Genomic DNA, 25,170 nt, shown 5'->3' with positions numbered 1-25,170 from the left:
TACTCTGCTTGATGAATCAGACTGGCCAAGTTTCTTGTAATTGTTCTCAAAATAAATATGTTGAGAATTATTTGTTTTTTCTGGTTTTTACAAAAGGTGTCAGACTTTCATTTAATAAAATTAAAATTTTGTACAACGACATTAAAAAAGAGTTTGCTGTCGATATCACGTGACTATTGGACTCCCGATGTTGTTATTTGAGAGTTGTGATGTCATGTGATTATTAACGCAAATGGCAAGTACTGGGTCAGGTTTCATCTATGCCGAGTTGCGTCTAGTCTGTCAGCAGATTAAAAACATAATATAATACTTGCCTATTTTGAGAAAATAAATCATTTTTCTATTGATTTTCTAGGCTCGCTGATTATCTATCTTACGGTGGTGGCAAATTCAAATTTTTTATATGTAATTGCTCTGAACCCACACTCCATCCTAAATGTCCAAAATGTGAAAAATGGGGTTGGAATATTCGGAGGAAACCCGGATTAGAAAAATGTCGAATCTCTGAGCTGAACTTTAGTGCAGAACTATGACAGTGACATTTAGCTTGAACGTTGGTTTCAGATCTTGAAAAGAACGCAGGAAAAATGGTATATTGTCATCCCCTTTATTATATACATGTATCAAGAAATGATAAGACCCCATGTATCAATACAGGTTTTGGGACTGGTTTATTGAACTACAAGAAGACATGTTGATTTAACAGAAAATTCAGTCCTTGTTTATATAACAATATATAATTTTGAACATCTTTTGTCAAAATTTAAATCAACCCTTTTTGTAAATGTCTTTCGGTGATGGAATTTTTAACCAAATCATCTTAAGGAGTTTAGGTTGGTTGAAAAATCTTGTTTGAGATTTTATTGGCACACATAAATTCAGGGTTTATCTTTTTTCGTTACAAGATAAGATTCTAATACTTTGCATTTATTGGGGGTTTTCATACAGTGATAGGAAAAGTCTACTTTGTATAACATGCACATATATTGCTCTAGAATTCTTTAGAATTAAAGGTTTGTGAACTTGCTTTTCCATAATGGTAAAATATTTTTATAAAAAATAGGAAATTAATAACGAGTTCATAAGAAAACACAATACACATGTAAAACCTGAGAACTAAGTGCAATAGGCCTGCAATTGTCACAAGTCACTTTTATTTAAAAAATTCAGCTGAACACATGTACAATTTCATACCCTTTCAATTTCCAGATAATATAGCGGACATTATTTACTGGTGAACTGAGAGCATCTAATAACACCCCCAAGCCCAGCAAACATGTTGGTGGCTTTCGTTTTTTGATGTTTATTAAATTGTGAGAATCTTTTATCAACCACCTCATTGTCTGCTGCTTGGTTGTTGATGCAGTTAAAGAAGAAGCACATGTTGGCTATTGTTTGAGCAATGATAGTATACAGAATTAATTGAAGACAGTCACAAAGACCAATTACTGGCTTTACTCATGGATTAGTAATAAGTAACATTTCCAATAATGTTTATTTTGGCATAACACTTCAAGAATCTGGTGAAATTATTAAATTTCAGAAGCTATGCCACAATCGTATTATATCAAAATTCATACGCAAAAACCTTTCCAAAATGATAATAAACGTTTTACACACTATTTCTCATACTTTAAAAACAATTATTTTTATGGTACAAGAAAAATACATGTACATGTATTTAAATTTTCAGGAACCATGCCAGGATTGTATTATATTAGAATTCATACGCGATCTCTTCCCCAAAATGATAATAAATTTTGTATACACTATTTCACTTACTTTAAACAAAAAAATATTTTGTTCCCATTAGGAGAAAAATAGACATACATGTATTTAAAATTTCAGGAACCAGGCCACAATTATATTATATTCGAATTCATATGCGATCTCTTCCCCAAAAGAATAATACATTTTTTATACACTATTTCATGTACTTTAAACATAAAATATTGTTGTCCCAGTATGAGAAAAATACATGCATGTGTATTTAAAAATTTCAGGAATCATGCCATGATCGTATTACATTTGAATTCATACTTGATGTCTTCCCAAAAATAATAATAAATTTTTTATACACTATTTCACATACTTTGAACAAAAATATTTTTTCATGTGTGAATGAATAGACGAAATTTTTCGAGCCATGCCCTGATCACTTTATATCCAAATTCGCATTGTGGTGGGGTGCATTATGGCAGGGTCGCGTTGTACATGCAATTATCACATAAACATTAGACACACTGTTTCATCCCATGACACATTATGATCCTCAATCATAAAGACAGTGTACTTAAATAAACACAGTCTGCTTACAAGACTGCATTTCAGAACCTTTGTAATATTAAAACTTCTGATTTGTTTCAGGTGGATAAAGTCCAGTTTATCAACAATATCAAGGACATTCCAGTGAAGGAGGCTCGGAATGCAGAGATGGCACTGTTATGTGGCAATCCTCTTGACGCTGAAGCAATCCTGTTGACAGCAGGACTAATCTTTCGGGCTATAATGCTAAATATACAACTTTACAACTGGGAAAGGTAGGTCAAAAGCTTGTCATGTTGAAATGCCCGTTATTTTTTCAGCCTCGATTTAGTGGATGGTGATGAATCAGTTCTAAGGTCATGAGTACATCAAAGCACACAAGATTTAACTTTCCCTGCTATTACTGTAGTCACATACATCCCGACCATTACCTTTTTGGTGTAATCATTAGGCTTTTTTTTTACCTACTTACATCTTACATGAACGTGTATATATTTACACTTTTTTTTGGTGCATTAAAAAAGGTTTAAAATAACAAAAGTTGTGTTTCTCAGTTTTATTATCACCTCTTTGGTCTCATTTAAGAAGAAGTCTAGCCTACTGTGTAAGAGTAGTGTAATAATGCATTTATCCATCATAGACCTACCTGTACTTTCCTTATTTGCTGTACATAGTAACTGTATATGAGACATTTCCAAGAAAACACAATGGTTTCTTCCATTTGAAAACTTGTCTCACAGATGTTATGTTTTGATATACAGTTTGGTACAGATAAGTATATGTTTTAAAAAAATGGTGCAAAATGTTAAGCGAAAGTGGCTTTATTGATGTGACTCTTGGGTCATATATGACCAAAAATTGTTAGAGGAGATGGGTCTTTTTTAACTTCTGAACATGTCACAATAGAAGAGGGACAAATCAGTAGCGCTTTGAGAAGAATTCAAGAGTGTCATAATACGACATTGAGATTGATCGCATCATCATGCTCATCAAGGAACTTGACTTTACAGCCATGCGGACTTGTTGAAATGAATGTTGTATATAACTTATTTATCAGTTTGTGTTGGGTTTTTATTCTGGTACTAATCCACATGGATTGTTTGACAAGAATTACAGCAGATCCAAGATAGTACCAAAAATAAACGTACATTTTTCATAGTTTCCTGTAATTATGGCATATAATATATAGATCATACTTTTTATGCCTGCATTATGCTTCTTTGCCACTTATATTTAGTAATAATTGTGCTTTTGTCTTTCTGGGGATTGGCATGTGTGTAGTCATACAGTTAAAGAATAATCCTTCTATATTAGAATAGAATAAGAATCATGCCAAATTTAAAAAAGTATGTGAGTTTGTAACTCTGTCGCAATCATTTTATTTTCTTCTTAGTCATCAGCCCAGTGCACAAAGAATTAGTGGTTTTAGGCATCACAACAAAAAATAATATCTATTAATATTTTTTTCATTTTGATATTGCCTTTGTTTGCAAACGGTGGGACATAGGAATCACATTTTTATCTCACCCTTATTTGCCAGTGGTGAGATATAGGTATCACAATTTATCTCACCTATATTTGCCAATGATGAGACATGGGTATTGAATTTTATCTCACCTGTTATTTGCCAATGGTGAGACATTGGTATCACATTTTATCTCACCTGTGTTTGCCTATGATGAAACACGGGTATTAGTTTGCTATCAGTGATGATTGAGACATCAACCTTGATGTTCATAAAAAAATTCACTATTTTTTTGACACATTTTAATTTCATAAACATGGAAGATGTAAATTAAGTTTAGAAAAACATGTAAATACGGAAATGTTTTAGTTCAGACTTGTGAAAATCTGGCATACCTAATACATAGCATGTGTTAGGCATCATCGTATTGCAGACTTGTGAAAATCTGGCATATCTAGCATGTGTTTGGCATCATCAAATTGCAGACTTGTGAAAATCTGGCATATCTCCCATGTGTTTGGCATCATCAAATTGCAGACTTGCAAAAATCTGGCATACCTAGCATGTGTTTGGCATTGTCGTATTGCAGACTTGTGAAATTCTGGTATATTTCCCATGTGTTTGGCATTGTCATATTGCAGACTTGTGAAAATATGGCATATCTACCATGTGTTTGGCATTGTCATATTGCAGACTTGTAAAAATCTGACATATCTGGCATATCTAGCATGTGTTTGGCATCGTTTTATTGCAGACATAGAATGCATGATTATGAAACCATCAGAGAATCACCAACCAGTTTGTTTCTTGACAAGGTCAGTTTGTCTTCACGGCAGAAGATGTGACGGTTGTTAGAGTGGAATATTATCTGAAAATCAAAATTTGGCCAACTAAGCCTCAGTTTATGGTTGGTGTAATTTGCTTGTACTTTCTTTTTGATGGTGAGGACAAAAGTTTGTGACAATTTCCAACATAAGCGAAATTAAAAAGGCACTGCTGTGATTGCTAGGACTCATACTAGAAAATAGATAAATCACACGTCATTTACGACAAAATTAAAAAGCATCAGTTCCAGTTTGAGCATCAGCTGCTGTAGTGTTGGTCTAGTAAGTGAAGTGTTTATGTTTGGCATGGATGTATTGTAACCATAAGTTTTAACTTTAAATTAAATGTAGCCATTGTAAATACAAACCAACTTTGTGATGTCACAGACATAGAACATTTGAGATTTGAGACAATGTGCTCTGCAAAACCCATCTTTGCCAATATATTAAACAGTTAATAAGTTTTGAAATCAGTAAAACCTAAACCAGCCTACATTTAATGGGCAGTTACTCGGATATAACATGGAAAATTCCAAATTGGGCAACTTTTTGTCAAGAGGTCTTGAAAGAAACAAGACAGTAATCACTTTGGCATCCATGTGTATGTATGTATGTCTGTCCATCCACACTTTTGTCAACCTAAATCTTAAAGATTTTTTACTTTCCTAAGGAAGTGTTGGATTTGACAGAAAGGGGGTTGTAGGTCTCTTGTTTAAAATAGTGACAGTTGGATGAAATTGATGTGTTTTTCAGTTAAAGCAATTGTTTTTGGAAATCACCAAGATTGTGTCAGAATATGCACCATGTCGTTTATGTCAAAAGCTAATGCTGACAGGAACCACAGTGGACCATTGGTTACAGATGACCAAACACGTGTGGTTTGAATCCTTCCATTGAACCAGTCTAGGTTGGGTTCCATGTTTTATTCGTTTACTCCAATGGCTTAGAACTAAATAACCTACTTGTGTTACTGTACCAGACAATGCCAAACTCTAATCATTCTAGTTTTGTCCTCACAAGCAAAATTCTAAGAAGCTGAAAATATTTGTGATTTCTGTAAGGCTTTGGTGCTGCTTTCTAAAGAAAACAATGTGCATTCTACATTAGTCAGCAAGTCACAAGAAAAATAAGAGAAAAAAGTACAGATTTTGTTTTGAGCTACATTTAAATGCAAAAACAGCTGATTGGCTTCAAGCAGTGGTTCCAACTCATTTCTTTTGTTATGGCTGCGAACCTAATTTGGTCACTAACAGGACATCCTGACTCACATGTTTATAACTTGATTTAAAAAGTTTTGTCTGATGACCCTTTGCAACCCTACTGAGGACCTCCTGCAACCCTGATTTGGATTGTGACTTGAGGTTGGGAACCACTGGCTTATACGGCTTAGGTGTGGTACCAAGACCTAATGTGTGCAAAGGGCAATAACTATGTTTATATGTACATTATTTGCTGGAATTCTTTCCCTTAGACCACATGTATATTGACCTTGGCTGGTAAATCATATAGGAGTAAATTCAATTCATTCATGCCAACCATTACACTTTTGACTTAATCTTTAATTAAAAAAATTCACCAAATGAAGTAATTACGCTTTATTTTGGTTTCATTAAAAAATACAAAAGATAAAGTAATAAAAAGTTGTTTTTCGCATGTTTATTATCATCTTATTAATTCCACTCATATCAATTGGAGAATATTCTGAAAAGATTACTGCTTCATAAGAATAACGTAAGAGTATTTCCTTATGTGCTATTTATAGCAACTATATATGGCCCATTTTAAATCAAAACAGATGGGGTTTTTCAAATATGAACTTACTGTTCTTTGGCTTGGTGGTTAGAGCATCCACCTTGGATGCAGGAGGTCGCAGGTTCGAACCCTGGCCGCTGCCTTGCTAGGCGCTCAGCATTAAGAGGTTAGTGTTAGGACTGGTCAGACTGGTGTCAGGATAATGTGACCGGGTGGGACATCATGCTATGTGTCTGCTACGTAATTCTCCAGTGGTAGACATCACTTAAAACTGCCACGCTGCAGACATCATAGCGATATAACTGAAAAATTGTTAAAGCTACATTAAAAATCCAAATCACACTCAGATATGAAGTTTGCCTCACAGATTTATTACATTGTTAAGCTTGCTAGTGAGCAACCAGTCTATAATTTTAAAGAAAATGGTGCCAGATGTTTAGCGAGACACTTCATGGTGTGAGTTGTGGATGTTTTAAAATGTTTGAGCAGATAGATCTTTTCAAACTTCAAAACATGTCAGGTCAGAAAAAAAAAGTATAATTCTACAATACTTCATGAAGATTGAAAGAACAATAAAAGAGTCATGTGATCATGCTCATTACAGAATTCCAGTTCACGATCATTCAGTGAAAGTTACACACATAGACTAGTTGAACTGAGTGCTGAACATAAATAATTTTTCAGTATATTTTGTGTTTGTATTTTGGTTCTAATTTGTATGGGTTTTGTCCTTGTGGCAAGAACTTTTTTTTACCAGCTGCAGAACCAGGTTACTAGCAAAAATAAATTTATCTTTTTCATACGTGTAATTCTGGCAAGTAATATAAAGATTACACTTTTTATGCACAAATTATGTTTTATTGCCACTTATAATAGCAATAATTAAGCTTATAGATCTTGCAGGGTTGGCATGGATGTAAATTACATTGATTTCTACTTCAAATTGATTATTATTGTTTATAATAATTAGATGGAAATATTGTTAAGTCCAAAAAACAACACTTGGTTCAGAACTCTAGAAATAAAAAGTCATCAAGAGTCAGTATCAAATACATTTTTGAAAAACTGAAAACAAGATAGTACTTCTTGATTGCAATCTTCTTAGTGCAGCTATATCCTTGTTCTTGTTTTAAACAGGCATTGAATTTGCATTGAGTATGTATTCCAGTATTGATGAGAACAAGTATATTTTGTTCATCAGTGACATCTTTAATTATTTATTTTTCTAGATTTGATTACATGATTGGAGGAATGCAGATGGGTAGATTTCACATATTTAAAATAGTAAAAAGAATAACCAAGTTCATGATTTTTGTGGAATTTTTTTCTCCAAACCAAGGGCAAACTCTACACACTGAATGTACCCTGACCTTGTTACCCTGCTATTGCTTTGTAGGACCGCTCCGGTGGCCTATTGGTTAGAGCGTCTGCCTCGGATGCGGGAGGTCATGGGTTCAATCCTCAGCTGAGTCATACCAAAAAATTTTTTTTTTATGGAAGACACTGTATTATCATTTATTTAGGTTGGGGTGGGGTTACTTAAATGTGTGATTTTGCCTGTCAATGTTCTCATATTTGTAGGTATTTAATTTTGTGGATTGACCTCTACAGATACCCCAAATAAAGAATATAAAAGAATTAAACTAAGATTACAGCATTGGTTAAAACAATGCCTCCACCTGTCCGAGCACAAACCAAACACCTGTCAAGATAAATCACTTACACTCAACATCAAAGGGACCTGATGCAACAACAAAACTAAGTTAATTGGTTATTACAGTACATGTTTGTGATCTCTTCCTTAAAACATAAAGTTGCATCATCAATTATTTTCTAACAACCATGGCATTAAAGCAGTGACTGAAGTGTAGTAAAATTCAACTTAGATTCCTTTTGGTTCGAATAATGTCATTCCACTTATGAATTGAGCATGTGACCAGCTGACCCTTACTCGGTGCGATTAGTGTCAACATCTGGTGTGTTCAGAGCCCATCAGAATGCAAAAGAAAAACAATGGAATCACTCCTTTCATTGAGCCTCCCTCATGTATCACTCATATATACTTTTACTTAGACCCTTGCCAATGAAGCCTATGCATATTGAAAGGATAATTGTAGCTCATGTGAAAATATGTCAATGATCGGATCTCATTATCTGTGGCTTTGAGAATATTGGACTTGCTTTATTCAACAATTTCCAGATTATTTGCCCAACAAAGATTAGTATGTACCAGGCAGCTTAGTTATGTATATTTAATTTATATTTTGTGCTTGACCTTAGTCCATATTGAGGGTAGGAGTTTGGGTGTACCTACTAATGTCATTTTTTAAAATGTGTTTATTTGGGTTTGAATTTAGGACATCAGTTTTACCCTTGGAAATTCTATGGTGTACCTGATTTTTGTCAGGTTGTTTATTAACATTTAGGTAAACAGACATGACCTTGTTTATGAGTTTGATTTATTTTGTCACAAGTCAGATGTCAGTCTGTGTATAAAGTCAACCAAGTAAACAATTATTTATTCCTATATTAGTCTTTGTGGCATAACTTTAGATGAATTGTTTACATTGTGATTATTGTGAATTCATTCAAAAACATTCTGGATTATATCACTACGATCCAGCAAAATTATTGGTACATTGGCACATTAAAGACTATTGGTACATCAGCACATTCAAGATTGGATTTCATTCAGAACATTCTATACTTTTGGACTCGTGATGGAACATTTATGATTATTTGGGATTTAGTTTGCAATGTTATAAGTTTCTTTTAAATTTTCACTTTGTATTCATGGGAAATACATCATATGTTAGATTTTACTAAACTTGTTGGTTTTGCATTTTCTGTTACTTAGTTTAAGACCATATAGTTGTATCAGTTGATGTAATTTTAATTCCGTGGTTTCGTCTGAAAATCAGTGAGCTTCAATTATCTGTGGTAATTAGTACCTTGTGGCAGAGTGTATCTTGTTATGAATGAAATTCTTTAATTCATGGTAAGGTCCATAGAGCACAAGGAGACCTAAAAAAATGGAATTGAATAAGCATAGACATGATAAAAGAGTTCCTATGTAGATTCAACTCAAAAGAAATGGCAGACTTTGGTACATCCCTAACATATCAGATTACAAAATTATAAAGCTCTAAAGCTATATATCCATTTATGCATTATTTGTATTAAAAAGGGGATACAACCGTTATGAAATTAAATGATACACTCCTGTTTGGATAATTAAAAAATCCATCTATAAATATTATTCTAGCATATAGCTTTTTTATGCATCCACTACCTAGAAAAATTGCACAAAAGTATTAAGCTGTATAAGTCTGTACATTAAGTTTTAAGCAAGAAAGTTTGTATGGAGTAGCTACAGGTGCCAAATTTCTGTGTATACATGTTTGTACATACACAGAGCTCTGCTTTCATTTAAAATATCTTCTTCATCAGACAAGTTTGCACAAATTACATGGCCAAGATATGTGAATTTTATCATACATTTTAAAGTGTCCCCATTCAGTAACTTTATGTCTACAGCAGGCACATTTGTCAAACGTTCTGGTTAGTGTGAACTTGGAGTATGGTGAACTTTATTGATTTTGGAATAAAGGGTCTACATGACTGACTCTTCTTGAAAGAAGAAAGCTTATTCCTGCACACTAGAGCTGTCAATGGGTCCATGGGTACCGGCCTATTGATCATAACCCGGGTAATAAAATGAACCATCGGGTATCTATATACCATATTTAAGTTTTCAACCGGTGCATGTGGCCCCATAAGTCCTTGGCTTGTAAAGGCAACACTCTAGATAAGCAGTGAGGCCAAGCAAAGCAAGTCTGACAATATTTATCATAACTAGACCACGATAATTTACTAAATGACAATGAAGTATTTCAGAACATTATCAGGCAGTGAGGATGAATTCTCGGACTTTAAACCAGATGACATTGATAGGATACTGTGAATTTTTTTAAAAATTGCGGACTTGACTTTTATTGTTTATTCTGTCAGACGCATGGAATTAACAGGATATTGTGAATCAGATCATTCGGAACTATACCGCTGTGACCTATAACTGAATTCATGGATTTATCATGTAAATGGTTTTAAAATGTCAAGCATTGTGGATTTTTGTGGATTTAATTAGAACAAATTGTAAGTTGTAAATTTATTTGTGACATTCCACTCAATAACAGAAGTATATTTTAAGCAGTTTTGATTTTAATTTTCCTGTCTTCCTATCTATCTATCTATCCAGTTGGGCTTATTTATTTTTCCAAAAGGCAACTCAAACTCTCAACAAGTCACCCCTTAAGATGGATCTGACTTGTCGAATTACACAATTTGACCACTGAAAAATACACGTTTGCATGCCATTCGTGCCAGCATCAACCTACAACAAAGTAGTTCAGGTTTGTAAATAGTTAATAAAATTTCCCTTTGATCAGGTAACTTGGTAAATGATCATTAACATTAATGTGTACCTGGTAGATATTTACTAAAATTTTCAGAGATCAACGTGTACCTGGTAGATATTTACTAAAATTTACAGAGATCAACGTGTACCTGGTAGATATTTACTAAAATTTACAGAGATCAACGTGTACCTGGTAGATATTTACTAAAATTTTCAGAGATCAATGTGTACCTGGTAGATATTTACTAAAATTTACAGAAATCAACGTGTACCTGGTAGATATTTAATAAAATTTACAGAGATCAATGTGTACCTGGTAGATATTTACTAAAATTTACAGAGATCAACGTGTACCTGGTAGATATTTACTAAAATTTACAGAGATCAACGTGTACCTGGTAGATATTTACTAAAATTTACAGAGATCAACGTGTACCTGGTAGATATTTACTAAAATTTTCAGAGGTCAACTGCACACAAATTTAAGTTTTTAACCATGTACCTTCACCAGAGGTTGTGAATGACTTTGACTTTAGGTACAAAATAAGTCTATTCATTTTAAGGTTGACAGGTCAAGGTCACTGTGACTAAAAGAAGACGGGTCCAGAGTGGCCGAGTGGTCGAAAGCACTTTCTGTTACGGATCACTGCCATCTCACCTGTCTGCGTGGGTTCGAGTCTCAGATTCGGTTTGTGTAGGTATGTGAGAAAGCTTGCCAGTAGCTTCTCGTGGGTCGGTGGGTTTTCCCAGTTCATCCTCCACCATTAATACTGGCCGCCATGTATAGCCTATCGTGTGCTGAAAAATGGCATTAAAACCCTACAACAACAACTAAAAGAAGAATGATTTTTAGATAACTTTAATTCTAAAGCTTTACCAAAGTGTTGGGGATATGATGGATTACACTAAAGGTATGGAGCAGGCATGATGAATTTTGTCAAAAGGTCATGGTCATTGTGGTTCAGACACAACTGGGTTTTACGGAATAACTTTTTGTTCTGGAGTAAGTTCCTTGATCAAACTTTGAATGGTTTACACTTACGGCAATAATTAAACCCGTAGAGTTTTGGGTCAGAAGTCACAGTAAATCGGTTAAAGAAAATAAGGGCTTTTGCAAAGCAAGTTTAGTTCAGGACAACATACCTTGACTAAAGAGATCAAGATTACTGAGACCCATACTCTTTTGGTTCTTACATAGACAACTAAGTACATGCATTGAGTTGTAAAACATACTAAAGTTCATTGTATTGTTGTTAATTATTACTCCAGAATGCAAACAATAAATTTCAGGTTTAATGTCTATAAGCAGTAGATGTCTTTATTGTGAGGAAATTGCCATTTTAGTATATAGTCACTTGTTTTATCATCCCACCATAGCCATGGAGGGGACATTATGGCATTATCGATGTTCTTCCAGTTCCACCCCATCACTTAATAGCTATGGAGGGGACATTATGGCATTGTCAATGTCCTTCCAGTTCCACCCCATCACTTCATGTCCATCATACAATTGTTTCTGATTAATTTCTTTTTAACTGCATGCTTTACTTTAAGAAAAATTAGGTCAGGGTTAATAATCCTCATTGTCAACAACATTTAACAGAATTTAGGTCAGGGTTAATATTCCTCATTGTCAACAACATTTAACAGAATTTAGATCAGGGTTAATATTCCTCATTGTCAACAACATATAACAGAATTACCGCCTCGGTTTGACTTTGTCCTTCCATTGCATCATATTTGTGGGGGCATCCACATCCTATTGACACATAACTATGGTTCTTGGGGATTATTTTAAGTTAAAGAGGCCATATTGTATTGAACAGGAAATAATGTAAAGTAGAGTTGACACCAGTTCTGGTTGTACTAATTATGATTTCTATTTACAGCTGCCATGTTAGACAGTATACATTAGCCAAGGGTCTGTTATAGAACTGAACATTTGGAGGGAAATTTCCATCCACCCCACCCCACGCTTCCACCACCAGTTGGAAAAAGTTTGTTTTTCAAATATCTGTTATTCATCACAGTAATCAACTATATGGCTTGCCAGGATTATGCACAAGTTTGTGCATTTGGTTGTTATGGAGGGTGCAGGAATAAAAAATTAGCATGAAGTCTTCAATCTTGCATCTTAGATTAGACACTGTTGAGTTTTGTGCATGTACTCATTTTAGGTGTGCAGCAAAAACACAGAGCATGAAGTCTTCAGTCTTGCATCCTAGGATAGACCCTTTTGAGTTTTTTCATGCAGTTGTTTTGGGGGTGCAGCATTACAAAAACTAGCATTAAGTCTTCAGTCTTGCATCCTAGAATAGACCCTGCTAAACCAGCTGAAGACTTAAATATGTGGAAATACCTTGCCAATGAAATAATCCCACATTAGTAGATCTATGCTAAAATCAGGACTTAAATATGTGGAAATACCTTGCCAATGAAATAATTCCACATTAGTAGATCTATACTAAAATCAGGACTTAAATATGTGGAAATACCTTGCCAGTGAAATAATCCCACATTAGTAGATCTATACTAAAATCAGGACTTAAATATGTGGAAATACCTTGCCAGTGAAATAATCCCACATTAGTAGATCTATACTAAAATCAGGACTTAAATATGTGGAAATACCTTGCCAATGAAATATTCCCACATTAGTAGATCTATACTAAAATCAGGACTTAAATATGTGGAAATACCTTGCCAGTGAAATAATCCCACATTAGTAGATCTATACTAAAATCAGGACTTAAATATGTGGAAATACCTTGCCAATGAAATATTCCCACATTAGTAGATCTATACTAAAATCAGGACTTAAATATGTGGAAATGCCTTGCCAATGAAATAATCCCACATTAGTAGATCTATACTAAAATCAGGACTTAAATATGTGGAAATGCCTTGCCAATGAAATAATCCCACATTAGTAGATCTATGCTAAAATCAGGACTTAAATATGTGGAAATACCTTGCCAATGAAATATTCCCACATTAGTAGATCTATACTAAAATCAGGACTTAAATATGTGGAAATGCCTTGCCAATGAAATAATCCCACATTAGTAGATCTATACTAAAATCAGGACTTAAATATGTGGAAATGCCTTGCCAATGAAATAATCCCACATTAGTAGATCTATACTAAAATCAGGACTTAAATATGTGGAAATGCCTTGCCAATGAAATAATCCCACATTAGTAGATCTATACTAAAATCAGGACTTAAATATGTGGAAATGCCTTGCCAATGAAATAATCCCACATTGGTAGATCAAGTAGAAAATGAAGAAATGAAATTATTAAGTAAAGTGGAAACAAGGCCGAGACTTTGACTGTTTGAAACACTGAGCATTAATTTTTAAAGCAGTGTCTCATTTTTAAAGGGCCATGGAACTTGCAGTCAAACACAAGACCCATGTTGACACAGTGCTAGGATTTAGAAAGAAACATCTAGAGAAGTTTCAGAAGAAGGAGACGGACAAGCGCTTCCTCCAGTATCAAGAAGGGGTGAGTAACATGCACTTTGTAAATTTAAGCTTCTGCATATTCCTGTGTGGACACTATTGAATCATGTCATTGTGACATGATCATGTACATGTCAGGTGTATTGAGCATGCCTCACACATTCTTGTGTGGACACTATTGAATCATATCATTGTGACATGATCATGTACATGTCAGGTGTATTGAGCATGCCTCACACATTTCTGTGTGGACATCAATGAATTATACTTGAGACATGACCTGAAAACATGTCAGGTGTATTGAACATGCCTCGCACATTTCTGTGTGGACACCAATGAATCATCCTTGAGACATTACCTGAAAACATGTCAGGTGTTTGAGCATACTTCATACACCACTGAATCAGAATCTTCTACTCTTTGCAGTACAGACAAATGTGTATGATGTAGACACCTGTTATCCAAGCCTGTTGATCATTTGTACTAAATAAATCTCCCCAATTCATAATTTATTCTTCAGCACCTTATTAGTTATTAGGATAAAATCCATGACCCATGATAGATCAGGATATTATATGTATCAGTATGTTACAGGTATAAATAAGGTCCCTTTGGCACTGTGTCCGTTGACTCATCCTTGTGAAAGGTATAGTCATTTGTTGTTGCTGTGGGTTTAACATCATTTTTCAGTGTATGATAGGCTCTGTATGGCAGCCAATATAACTGGTGGAGAAAGAACCCAGGAAAGAACCACCAACCCATGGGAAGATACTCCCAAGCTTTCTCACATACCCCGAGTGGCCGAGTGGTCTAAAGCGCTACTCGTTACGATCACTGCCATCTCACCTCTGTCTGCGGCGGTTCGAGTCTAAGATTCAGCCAATGTGGATATGTGAGAAAGCTTGCCAGTAGCTTCTCGAGGGTCGGTGGTTCTTTCCGGGGTTTTCCCGGGTTCTTCCTCCACCATTAATACTGGCCGCCATGTATAGCCTATCGTGTGCTGAAAAATGGCGTTAAACCCCACAACAACAACAACATCACATACCCACATTGGTCAAACCCGAGACTCGAACCCACACAGACAGAGGTTAGTAAAGATGAGCGCTTTAGACCATTCAGCCCCTGGCTGTCCCTGTAGTGAGGTCCACATGACACTATGTTACAGGTCTAGTCAGATCCAAGACACTATGTTGCAGGTCTAAGCAGGTCTATGACACTATATTACAGGTCTAGTCAGATCCATGACACTATATTACAGGTCTAGTCAGATCTAAGACACTATATTGCAGGTCTATGCAGGTCTATGACACTATATTACAGGTCTAGTCAGATCCAAGACAGTCTATTACAGGTCTAGTCAGATCCATGACACTATATTACAGGTCTAGTCAGATCTAAGACACTATATTGCAGGTCTAAGCAGGTCTATGACACTATATTACAGGTCTAGTCAGATCCAAGACAGTCTATTACAGGTCTAGTCAGATCCATGACACTATGTTACAGGTGTAGTTAGATCCATGACACTATGTTACAGGTGTAGTCAGATCCAAGACACTATGTTACAGGTCTAGTCAGATCCATGACAATATATTATAGGTCTAGTCTGATCCAAGACACTATATTACAGGTCTAAGCAGGTCCATGACACTATATTACAGGTGTAGTCAGATCCATGACACTATTTTACAGGTCTAGTCTGATCCATGACACTATATTACAGGTCTAGTCAGATCCATGACACTATGTTACAGGTCTAGTCAGATCCAAGACACTATATTACAGGTATTGTCAGTTCTGTATGACACTGTGTTACAGGTAGTGTCAGCTCTGAATGACACTGTGTTACAGGTATTGTCAGCTCTGTATGAAACTATGCTGCAGGTCAAGTCAGCTCTATACAACTTTATGCAATACATTGCTATATGTGCTGAAAGAATGCCCCTTCCTGTTTGATTTACAATATATTCTGTACTACATTATCAGTCATCAGGACAAAATCCATGTCCCTTGATTGGTCGGTATAATCAATATTAACTGTTGCAGATTGTTACAAGTCAAGCCCATATGTCAGTATGTTGCAGGTGTTGTCAGTTCTGTGAGATGCAATGTTATTGTTGTAGTTTGCTCAACATGATTCTATGTTGCAGTTGTTGTCAGGTCAATATGTCACACTATATTATAAGTGCAGTCAGCTCCATATGACATTGTTACAGGTGTAGTCAGCTCCATATGACATTGTTACAGATGTAGTCAGCTCCATATGACATTATTACAGATGTGGTCAGCTCAGTATGACTGGATGTTACAGTTATTAGCACATCCATATAAAACCATTGTCAGGTCCATATGACACTGTTATATGTGTAGTCCTGTCCTTTAAAACTGTCACATGTGTAGCTCCATATATTAATGTGTAGTCTGCACAGTATGATGCTGTGTTAAGGGTTAAGGTGTAGTTGGGTCCATATGACACTTTGCTGCAGGTGTAGTTGTGTCCATATGACACTTTGCTACAGGTGTAGTTGGGTCCATATGACACTTTGTTTCTTGTGTAGTTGTGTCCATATGACACTTTGTTACAGGTGTAGTTGGGTCCATATGACACTTTGTTACAGGTGTGGTTGGGTCCAGATGACACTTTGTTACAGGTGTAGTTGGGTTCATGTTGCTTGTGTAGTTGGGTCCATATGACACTTTGCTACAGGTGTAGTTGGGTCCATATGACACTTTGTTACAGGTGTAGTTGGGTCCATATGACACTTTGTTACAGGTGTAGTTGGGTCCATATGACACTTTGTTACTTCTGTAGTTGGGTCCATATGACACTTTGTTACAGGTGTAGTTGGGTCCAGATGACACTTTGTTACAGGTGTAGTTGGGTACATATGACACTTTGTTACTTCTGTAGTTGGGTCCATATGACGCTTTGTTACAGGTGTAGTTGTGTCCATATGACCCTGTTTTACTTATGTAGTTGGGTCCACATGACACTTTGTTACTTGTGTAGTTGGGTCCATATGACACTTTGTTACAGGTGTAGTTGGGTCCATATGACACTTTGTTACATGTGTAGTTGGGTCCATATAACACTTTGTTACTTGTGTAGTTTCGTCCATATGACCCTGTTTTACTTATGTAGTTGGGTCCACATGACACTTTGTTACTTGTGTAGTTGGGTTCATATGAACCTTTGTTACTTGTGTAGTTGGGTCCATATGGCACTTTGTTACAGGTGTAGTTGGGTCCATATGACACTTTGTTACTTGTGTAGTTGGGTCCATATGGCACTTTGTTACAGGCGTAGTTGGGTCCAAATGACACTTTGTTACTTGTGTTGATGGGTCCATATGACACTTTGTTACTTGTGTTGTTAGGTCCATATGACACTTTGTTACATGTTTAGTTGGGTCCATATAACACTTTGTTACTTGTATAGTTGGGTCCATATGACCCTTTGTTATTTGTGTTGTTGGGTCCATATGACACTTTGTTACAAGTGTAGTCATATCCTTATGACACTGTGTTACAGGCTTGGTTGGAACCATATAACACTTTCTTACTTGTATAGTGGTCCATATGACCCTTTGTTATTTGTGTTGTTGGGTCCATATGACACTTTGTTACAAGTGTAGTCATATCCTTATGACACTTTGTTACAGGCTTGGTTGGGTCCATATGACACTTTGTTGCTTGTGTAGTTGAGTCCATATGACCCTTTGTTACTTGTGTAGTTGGGTCCATATGACACTGTGTTTCAGGCTTGGTTGGGTCCATATGTCACTGTGTTACATTTGTAGTGAGCTATATTAGCCACTAGCTTACAGATGTAGTCAGCTCCATATAACACTGTCAAAGGTGTAGTTAACACCATATTTTACAGGTGTAGTGAGGTTTATTTAATACCATATTACAGGTGTAGTTGTATATGTATATGTGTGTGTGTGTATATATATATATATATATATATATATATATATATATATATATATATATATATATATATATATAACACAGTCACAGGTGTTGTTGGGTCCATATGACACAATGTTAAAGGTGTAATCAGTACTACATGACACTGTTACAGGTGTGGTTACCTCCATAGAACACTATATTATGGGTGTAGTCATAGTGTGATTGAAATTTTAACAGGTGGGGACTTGAGATTATGTGTACTTGATGCAATAGACAACCCAAAAATAAGTAGGGTATACTTCCCTGTCACTCTATGTGTAATTTAGCTGTATGCTGTCATCAGGCAGGATTATTGTGGCCAATATATATATATGCCCCAGTATTACACTGAATTACACCTGACAACACTCTTCACCAGTACAAAGAGTAAAATGATCAATACACTAAATGTGTCGTGTGGCTGTTTTTCTTCAAACAAATATTTTATGTGGTTTTTTTGCTCCATGTGTGTGTGTGTATAAATCCACTTCTGAAAAAAGAGATTTTGCTTGTAATTTTTGGACTTGTACTTTTCGGGTATATAATACTGTAAAAAGCCTTGCCTTTTTTGTACATAGTGAGACAACCTTTCAAGTGGTCATATTAGTAACATCAACAATATTGATGTTTTGTGATAGAACTTTTTGTTTAGGTTCAAGGTTCATTACATCAACTCAAAAACACAAGTTCTGCAAAATACTTGTATTATTCTTGTCAATGATAATGCTCCCTATAGTTTATTGATGCCATTACTTCAAACACAGACCCAGAAAAGTTTGTCTGTACCAGGCCTGATTGATGATTCTTGGTGTCCAGCTGTTCCAGACAGCAGGACATAGAAGTCAGTGTTTTTCCATCCATCTGTCTATGTCCTGTTTCAACTTAAGTTATAAAAACATAGAAGTCAGTGTTTTTCCATCCATCTGTCTATGTCCTGTTTCAACTTAAGTTATAAAAAAATTTCATGTCATCTGACCTGTCCACAATTGCAAGGGAAATATCATTAGAGCTCAGAGGCCAAAGAGGTCAGTGTCACACAAAGCAGTTGTTTATATTTTAGGTGGGTGGCATTATGACCCGTTATTGCCAATGGTGAATTATCTGACAAAGTAAATAAGTTTAAAGTGGGATATAAATACTGTTACGGGTGAGGTGGTCAAAGTGATCAGCCTTTGAAATAGGGTTGGGAGAGTAGAAAAAGTGTATGTTATGTGTCTTGCGATTGTCTTTAGACTTTTAACCAGATTTACCAGTACATGGCACATACTTGGGGATGATGGCTCCAAGTCAAGATCACAGGATAATTGTTTACTTTCAGTGGGTAAAGTGTACATTGCTAGGGGCTGTAAGAAGGGATTATATCATTTATGCCTGCTTTGTTTTTAGATTTGTCATGTATTGTCAGATGAAAGGTGTGGTTAAAAGTTCAGATGTCAGTGTCAGAGGAGATGTTTATTCATTTACTAGGGCTGCAGAGATGATAAATTGGTTGATTTTCATCTCACCTACAAAAGCACTCCAGACATAACACTTTCTGACATGAGTGCTAGGGTTGTTTAGTGTGGGGTTTTTTTGGCAGGTGAGACAATGCATTAGCAGATTTTTATTTCAAAACACTCCAGACATAGGGTTGTTTATAGAAGCGTTAGTGCTGCATCTGTTCACACTTTGCATGACCTCTTATGACAAATCCTGATTAAACATTAATGTCTGTTGGTCTGTTTGTCTGGTGCTTTTTTTAAAACTCTGTCCCTTCCTAAACTGCTGGACAGGAATTCACTAAACTTGGTACAAATGTGGTACAACAAAGATGCCCGTATGTATTGCTGTACCTAGTGTTTGCTATCTCCTATGGCGTTACTGGAAGGGAGTGAGGGAGTTCCAAGGTCAGCTTTACAAAAGATGTAAATTGCACAGTAACGAGACCACTCTGGTGGCCTAGTGGTTACAGTGTCCACCTTAGATGCAGAATTTCGCGTGTTCAAACCACGACCGAATCATACCATAGACTTAGAAAAATGGTACTAACAGCTGCCTTGCTAGGCACTCAGCATTAAGAGGTTAGTGTTAGGACTGGTCGGTCTGGTGTCAAGATATGTGACTGGGTGGGACATCATGCTTCATGTCTGTGGCATGATGCCCCAGTGCAAGAAAGCAGTGTAAACTGCCACACTTCAGACATTGTAGTGATATGACTGAAAAATTGTTAAAGCTACATATAAAGTCCAGATCTTACACACACACAAACATACACACACACAGATTATTGAAATGGGTTGACTGAGTTGGTGACAGGGCTAATTGTAATGACAAGCATTAGATTAGCCATAGAATTGGTTACTTCCCATTGATGCCCGTGGGTTTGCTTTCAGGGGTATTTAATGTCTTCATCAGGCTCAAATACTCACAAGTTGAGGATGTTTCTTATTAAACTAAGCAATTGATACTCTTCATAATTCCTGTAATTATTATTCTTAGTAGAAGAAATATAAAATGTACAGTATTTTATTTGATCTGCATAAAATGATGTTCTCTATAGAAGAAATGTATTAAAATCCATCATTATTGTAAATAAAAAATCCAGTTAAGCTGCATGACTCAAAGAGTCTTCAATTTGTGCTCTTAGTTTCCTGTTCTTTATGATTATGCTTAATATAATGTAAATTTAATTTCAGTCTTCTAATGAAAATGCGTCTTTATTCACATGATATTAATAATTCATTATTGAAGCACTTTGCACAGCTTTGATATCAACATTGGATTAGCAGTGTTTCAACCTACCTTTCATGACTCACAACACGTTGACAAAGAATGATTTATTTTAATTTACTGCAACAGTACCTCACATGATCAATGAGGACATATGGTCTGTGATGTAAGCAAGCCATATTTGCTCATTTATCAGCCCCACCTTCATTGTCCTTGTCTGTTGAGGATAAATTTGATTTTTGGTTCAAAGATAAAACCAACTTAGAATTCTGTGCATGTACAATGTCATACACATAATGTTATTTTTAAGATGATTACTTTCCTTTCTGCAACATAGAGTTCTTACCTACGGGATTGGGATGGCAACATAGGTAATTTTTCATTGTGGCTTTAAATTTATAGTCTGCTTGGGACACCAGAAAAAATGTGTGCCCTAAAAATTAAAATGGGCATTTGTCCCATGATCATTCATTTTTGAACTTGAAAAAAAGAACAAATTAATATTTGTACATAACTGGAACATGGACATCAGAAAACTTCGGGGGAAAAGTATGACTTACACCTCATGTGTGTTTCACAGGTTAGATTTTTAAAAAGAAAATTCTGATAAACCATGACTCATACAATAACATATTTTTACCACACCTTTGTACCAAGCATTTTCAGTGCCTGAATCATCATGTGACAGAAAAATAGAAGTTATTCAAAACACCAGAGATATCTCATTTATATTCTCTTTCACTTTCATGTGTGCCTGGATAATGTTTGTAAACAAATATAGTTCATTATATAATTCTTGAGATTCTTTATTTTTTCTGTAAATATTTTTCATTAGGAATTTGAATTTATTATACTGGATTCATGAAGTAATCAAGCTTGAAAATTGATTACACATTATGCATGAATGGCCTTGGCTTTTCTACACTGGTTCATGCAGAGTATGTAATCAGTTTTAAAGCTTGAAAATTGATTACACATTATACATGAATGATTTTGGCTTTTCTACACTGGTTCATGCAGAGTATGTAATCAGTTTTAAAGCTTGAAAATTGATTACACATTATACATGAATGATCTTGGCTTTTCTACACTGGTTCATGCAGAGTATGTAATCAGTTTTAAAGCTTGAAAATTGATTACACATTATACATGAATGATCTTGGCTTTTCTACACTGGTTCATGCAGAGTATGTAATCAGTTTTAAAGCTTGAAAATTGATTACACATTATACATGAATGATCTTGGCTTTTCTACACTGTTCATGCAGAGTATGTAATCAGTTTTAAAGCTTGAAAATTGATTACACATTATACATGAATGATCTTGGCTTTTCTACACTGAGTCATGCAGTGTGCAATTGACTTTCAAGTTTCATGACATCATGAATGCTGTAAATCATGAAGTTTAGTTCTTAAGTAATTAGAAAATATGTAGATAATCCACTTAATCTCTCCTTAATCAATTTTTAACTTCACATATAAATGACTCTTGCTTTTTGATGTACTGCATGTTGTTCTGTTGAGATTCACATTATTGAGTCTGTTTTATACAGTAACCAGTTTGTACCAAACAATTTCCAATTTCCATTGGGTTTAATTAGAAGCATGCATGTGAGCTGCTAGTTGTACAAAATAGAGTCTGCCCTGCAAAATGAGACAATCCTGCTGGGAAATTACGCAAATGTTGGCCAACTTTTAACTTGACTTATAACTGTAGTGCATTTCCAGGCAGAGTATTTTAGTGAGTCAATACAGTGTTGTGTGCCTGATACCAAGAGCAGAAGATAGTGTGTCCCCCTGTCCTCCAGATTATACTTCATGCACTAGTGTAAATGAGATAATCCTGTTTTGGTTTTGCTTTTTTCTGCCTCAACATTTGTGCTCTTCACTACTGTGTCATCTTTTCCACTTGTATCATTGTTATAAACATCTGCCTCGAATGCAGGAGGCTGCGGGTTCGATCCACAGTGTAGTCATACCAAAGACTTATAAAAATGGTACTAACAGCTGCCTCACTTGGCGATCAGCATTAAGAGGTTAGTGTTAGGACTGGTTGGCCTGGTGTCAGGATAATGTGACTGGGTGGGACATCATGCTACATGTCTGCGGCATGATGCCCCAGTGCTAGACATCACTATAAACTGACACACTGCAGATATTGTAGCGATATGACTGAAGCATTGTTATGGCTACATTAAAAATCCAAATCACACACACACATATACTGAAATTTACTACAAGTATTAATTCACAATGAAATATTCTTGTATTCATTCATACTGAAATTTATTACATGTATTCATTCATACTGAAATTTATTACAAGTATTCATTTATAATCTCCATGAGATTATTGATCTTTGGAGACTTTTGTACTGTAATTTGTCAAAATGTTTCTTTTCTGTTTTTGTCTTCTAATTAAAAACCAAATCAATATCAAACAGATTATGTTATGTAGTGAATAAGAAGAAAAAGGTTGTCTTGCATGCAGGGTATGTATTTTAAATAATTTAAAGGCTATACACCTACATTTATTTGCACTGCCATGGATCAGGTTTCCTTGTTGCCATGGAGGCAAAGCAAGCATGTTACTTTATGTACTTTTGTCTGTCTGTCTTCCTTAATTGTCATGACTAAAACTTTGAACTAAATGGTGAAACAATGTACCTGTTCATACATTGATATATGTGTTGTGATGCACAGCCTACAATACAACATATACAGATGTAATTTGAAGGTTAGAATAATTATCGAACACATGGTATCAACTATAATACAACATATACGGATGTGATTTGGCAGTTAGAATAATTATCAAACACATTATGGTATCATCTATAATACAACACATACAGATGTAATTTGGAGGTTAGAATAATTATCGAACACATTATGGTATCATCTATAATACAACACATACAGATGTAATTTGGAGGTTAGAATAATTATGGAACACATTATGGTACCATCTATAATACAACATATATTGATGTAATTTGGAGGTTAGAATAATTATGGAACACATGGTATCAACTATAATACAACATATACGGATGTAATTTGGAGGTTAGAAGAATTATGGAACACATTATGGTATCATCTTAAACACGGAGGTAAAAATGCATTTTAATTGTGCGAGGAAAATTGGCTTTTGATTGCAGAAGTGTGGGAGTGGAGATTCTTCACAAAAAATTCTCCCCCCCCATTGTGCTTTCTTTAAATACAAAACACAAGCTCACTATGATGAATTATCTGTTTAAAATATAAAGAGGCAAAAAAGTAATAATTATTCAATGAAAATTAAAAGTAAAGGTGTCATTTTGGTCACCAATAGTCAAAATGTGTGACAAAACACCAAAATTATAGATGCAGTGGTCCAAATTTTTTTTATAAAGTATGGACACTAATAAAGTACCTCACATCTGTCACTGTCATGCTTCTGCAAATACTCTGTCTACTGAGTTAGATTTTGATTGGTTACAACTGCTTTCAAACCTAGAGGCATCTGACATTTGTTGCAGACAACAAGATTGTATCAGTAAAAGATGGCTCTTTTGTCAGTCTCACTCAGCTTCCATCCAAGCATTCCACATTTTCTGTTTATGTCTGAAACATACCACCAGTAATTGGAATGACTGAAAATATTTTGGCTGATATTTTGGCAAGTGCTCTTTGGAATGAGGCAGACAGATTTGATTATAATTCCATTATTTTTCTGTTCCTTATATTACTCCTTTTGAACCACAACTTTCAGCTGACTTGCCAAGATACCATACTAGGTTCACAATAGCACTTTGATTTTTCCTCAGATTTTTATGTGAAGCTAAAATGAACTTCTTTTTCCAAATTTTTTAGGTTTTAAAACAAAAATGTTTTTAGAATAAAAAATTGGGCTGTTCCTACTCCTTCAGCTGGGTGTAAAACCATTATGTAATTTCTATTATTAATTAAATAAAATCTCCTTCTTCATATCCTCCCACCACATAGGATCCACAGTGACGCATTGGTTAGTTTGTCATACTTGCATGCAACAGGTTGCAGGCTTGAATCCTACAGTTGGATCAGCCTGGGTTGCCTTCATAATCTTTCCTATGGAAAGGCAGTTTACTGTAATTGCCTGGGCACTAAATAACTTATTTCCATTGCTGTTCCACCAAGACAGCTTAACCAAACCAAAGAAATTAAATCAAACCTTACATCAGGAATTTACATAAGAATGGGAGGGTGTGGATGCTGGTTCAATTCCTACCATCAGTCTGGCATGGGTTGGTGATCATTGTGTGCCTTTGGCCAGAGCACTTGAATCTAAATGCCTTAG

General features: G+C 35.3%; 1 protein-coding gene across 1 annotated transcript in view; it reads left to right on the top strand.

Annotated features, from left to right (window-relative positions):
• LOC149800366 (intraflagellar transport protein 80 homolog) overlaps window positions 1-25,170 on the top strand; it is a 169,791-nt gene that overhangs the window by 66,095 nt on the left and 78,526 nt on the right. Inside the window, exons 17-18 of the mRNA XM_089960015.1 lie at window positions 2,368-2,540; window positions 14,110-14,233. Coding sequence (XP_089816141.1) covers window positions 2,368-2,540; window positions 14,110-14,233 — 297 coding nt within the window. The remainder of the gene's footprint in view (window positions 1-2,367; window positions 2,541-14,109; window positions 14,234-25,170) is intronic.

This window comes from Sinohyriopsis cumingii, chromosome 5 (genome assembly GCF_028554795.1).
Source record: "Sinohyriopsis cumingii isolate HCF-2022 chromosome 5, ASM2855479v2, whole genome shotgun sequence".
Classification (NCBI taxonomy): domain Eukaryota; kingdom Metazoa; phylum Mollusca; class Bivalvia; order Unionida; family Unionidae; genus Sinohyriopsis; species Sinohyriopsis cumingii.
The sequence above is the reverse complement of the archived record's forward strand: the minus strand, read 5'-3'. Positions and strand labels throughout refer to the sequence as shown.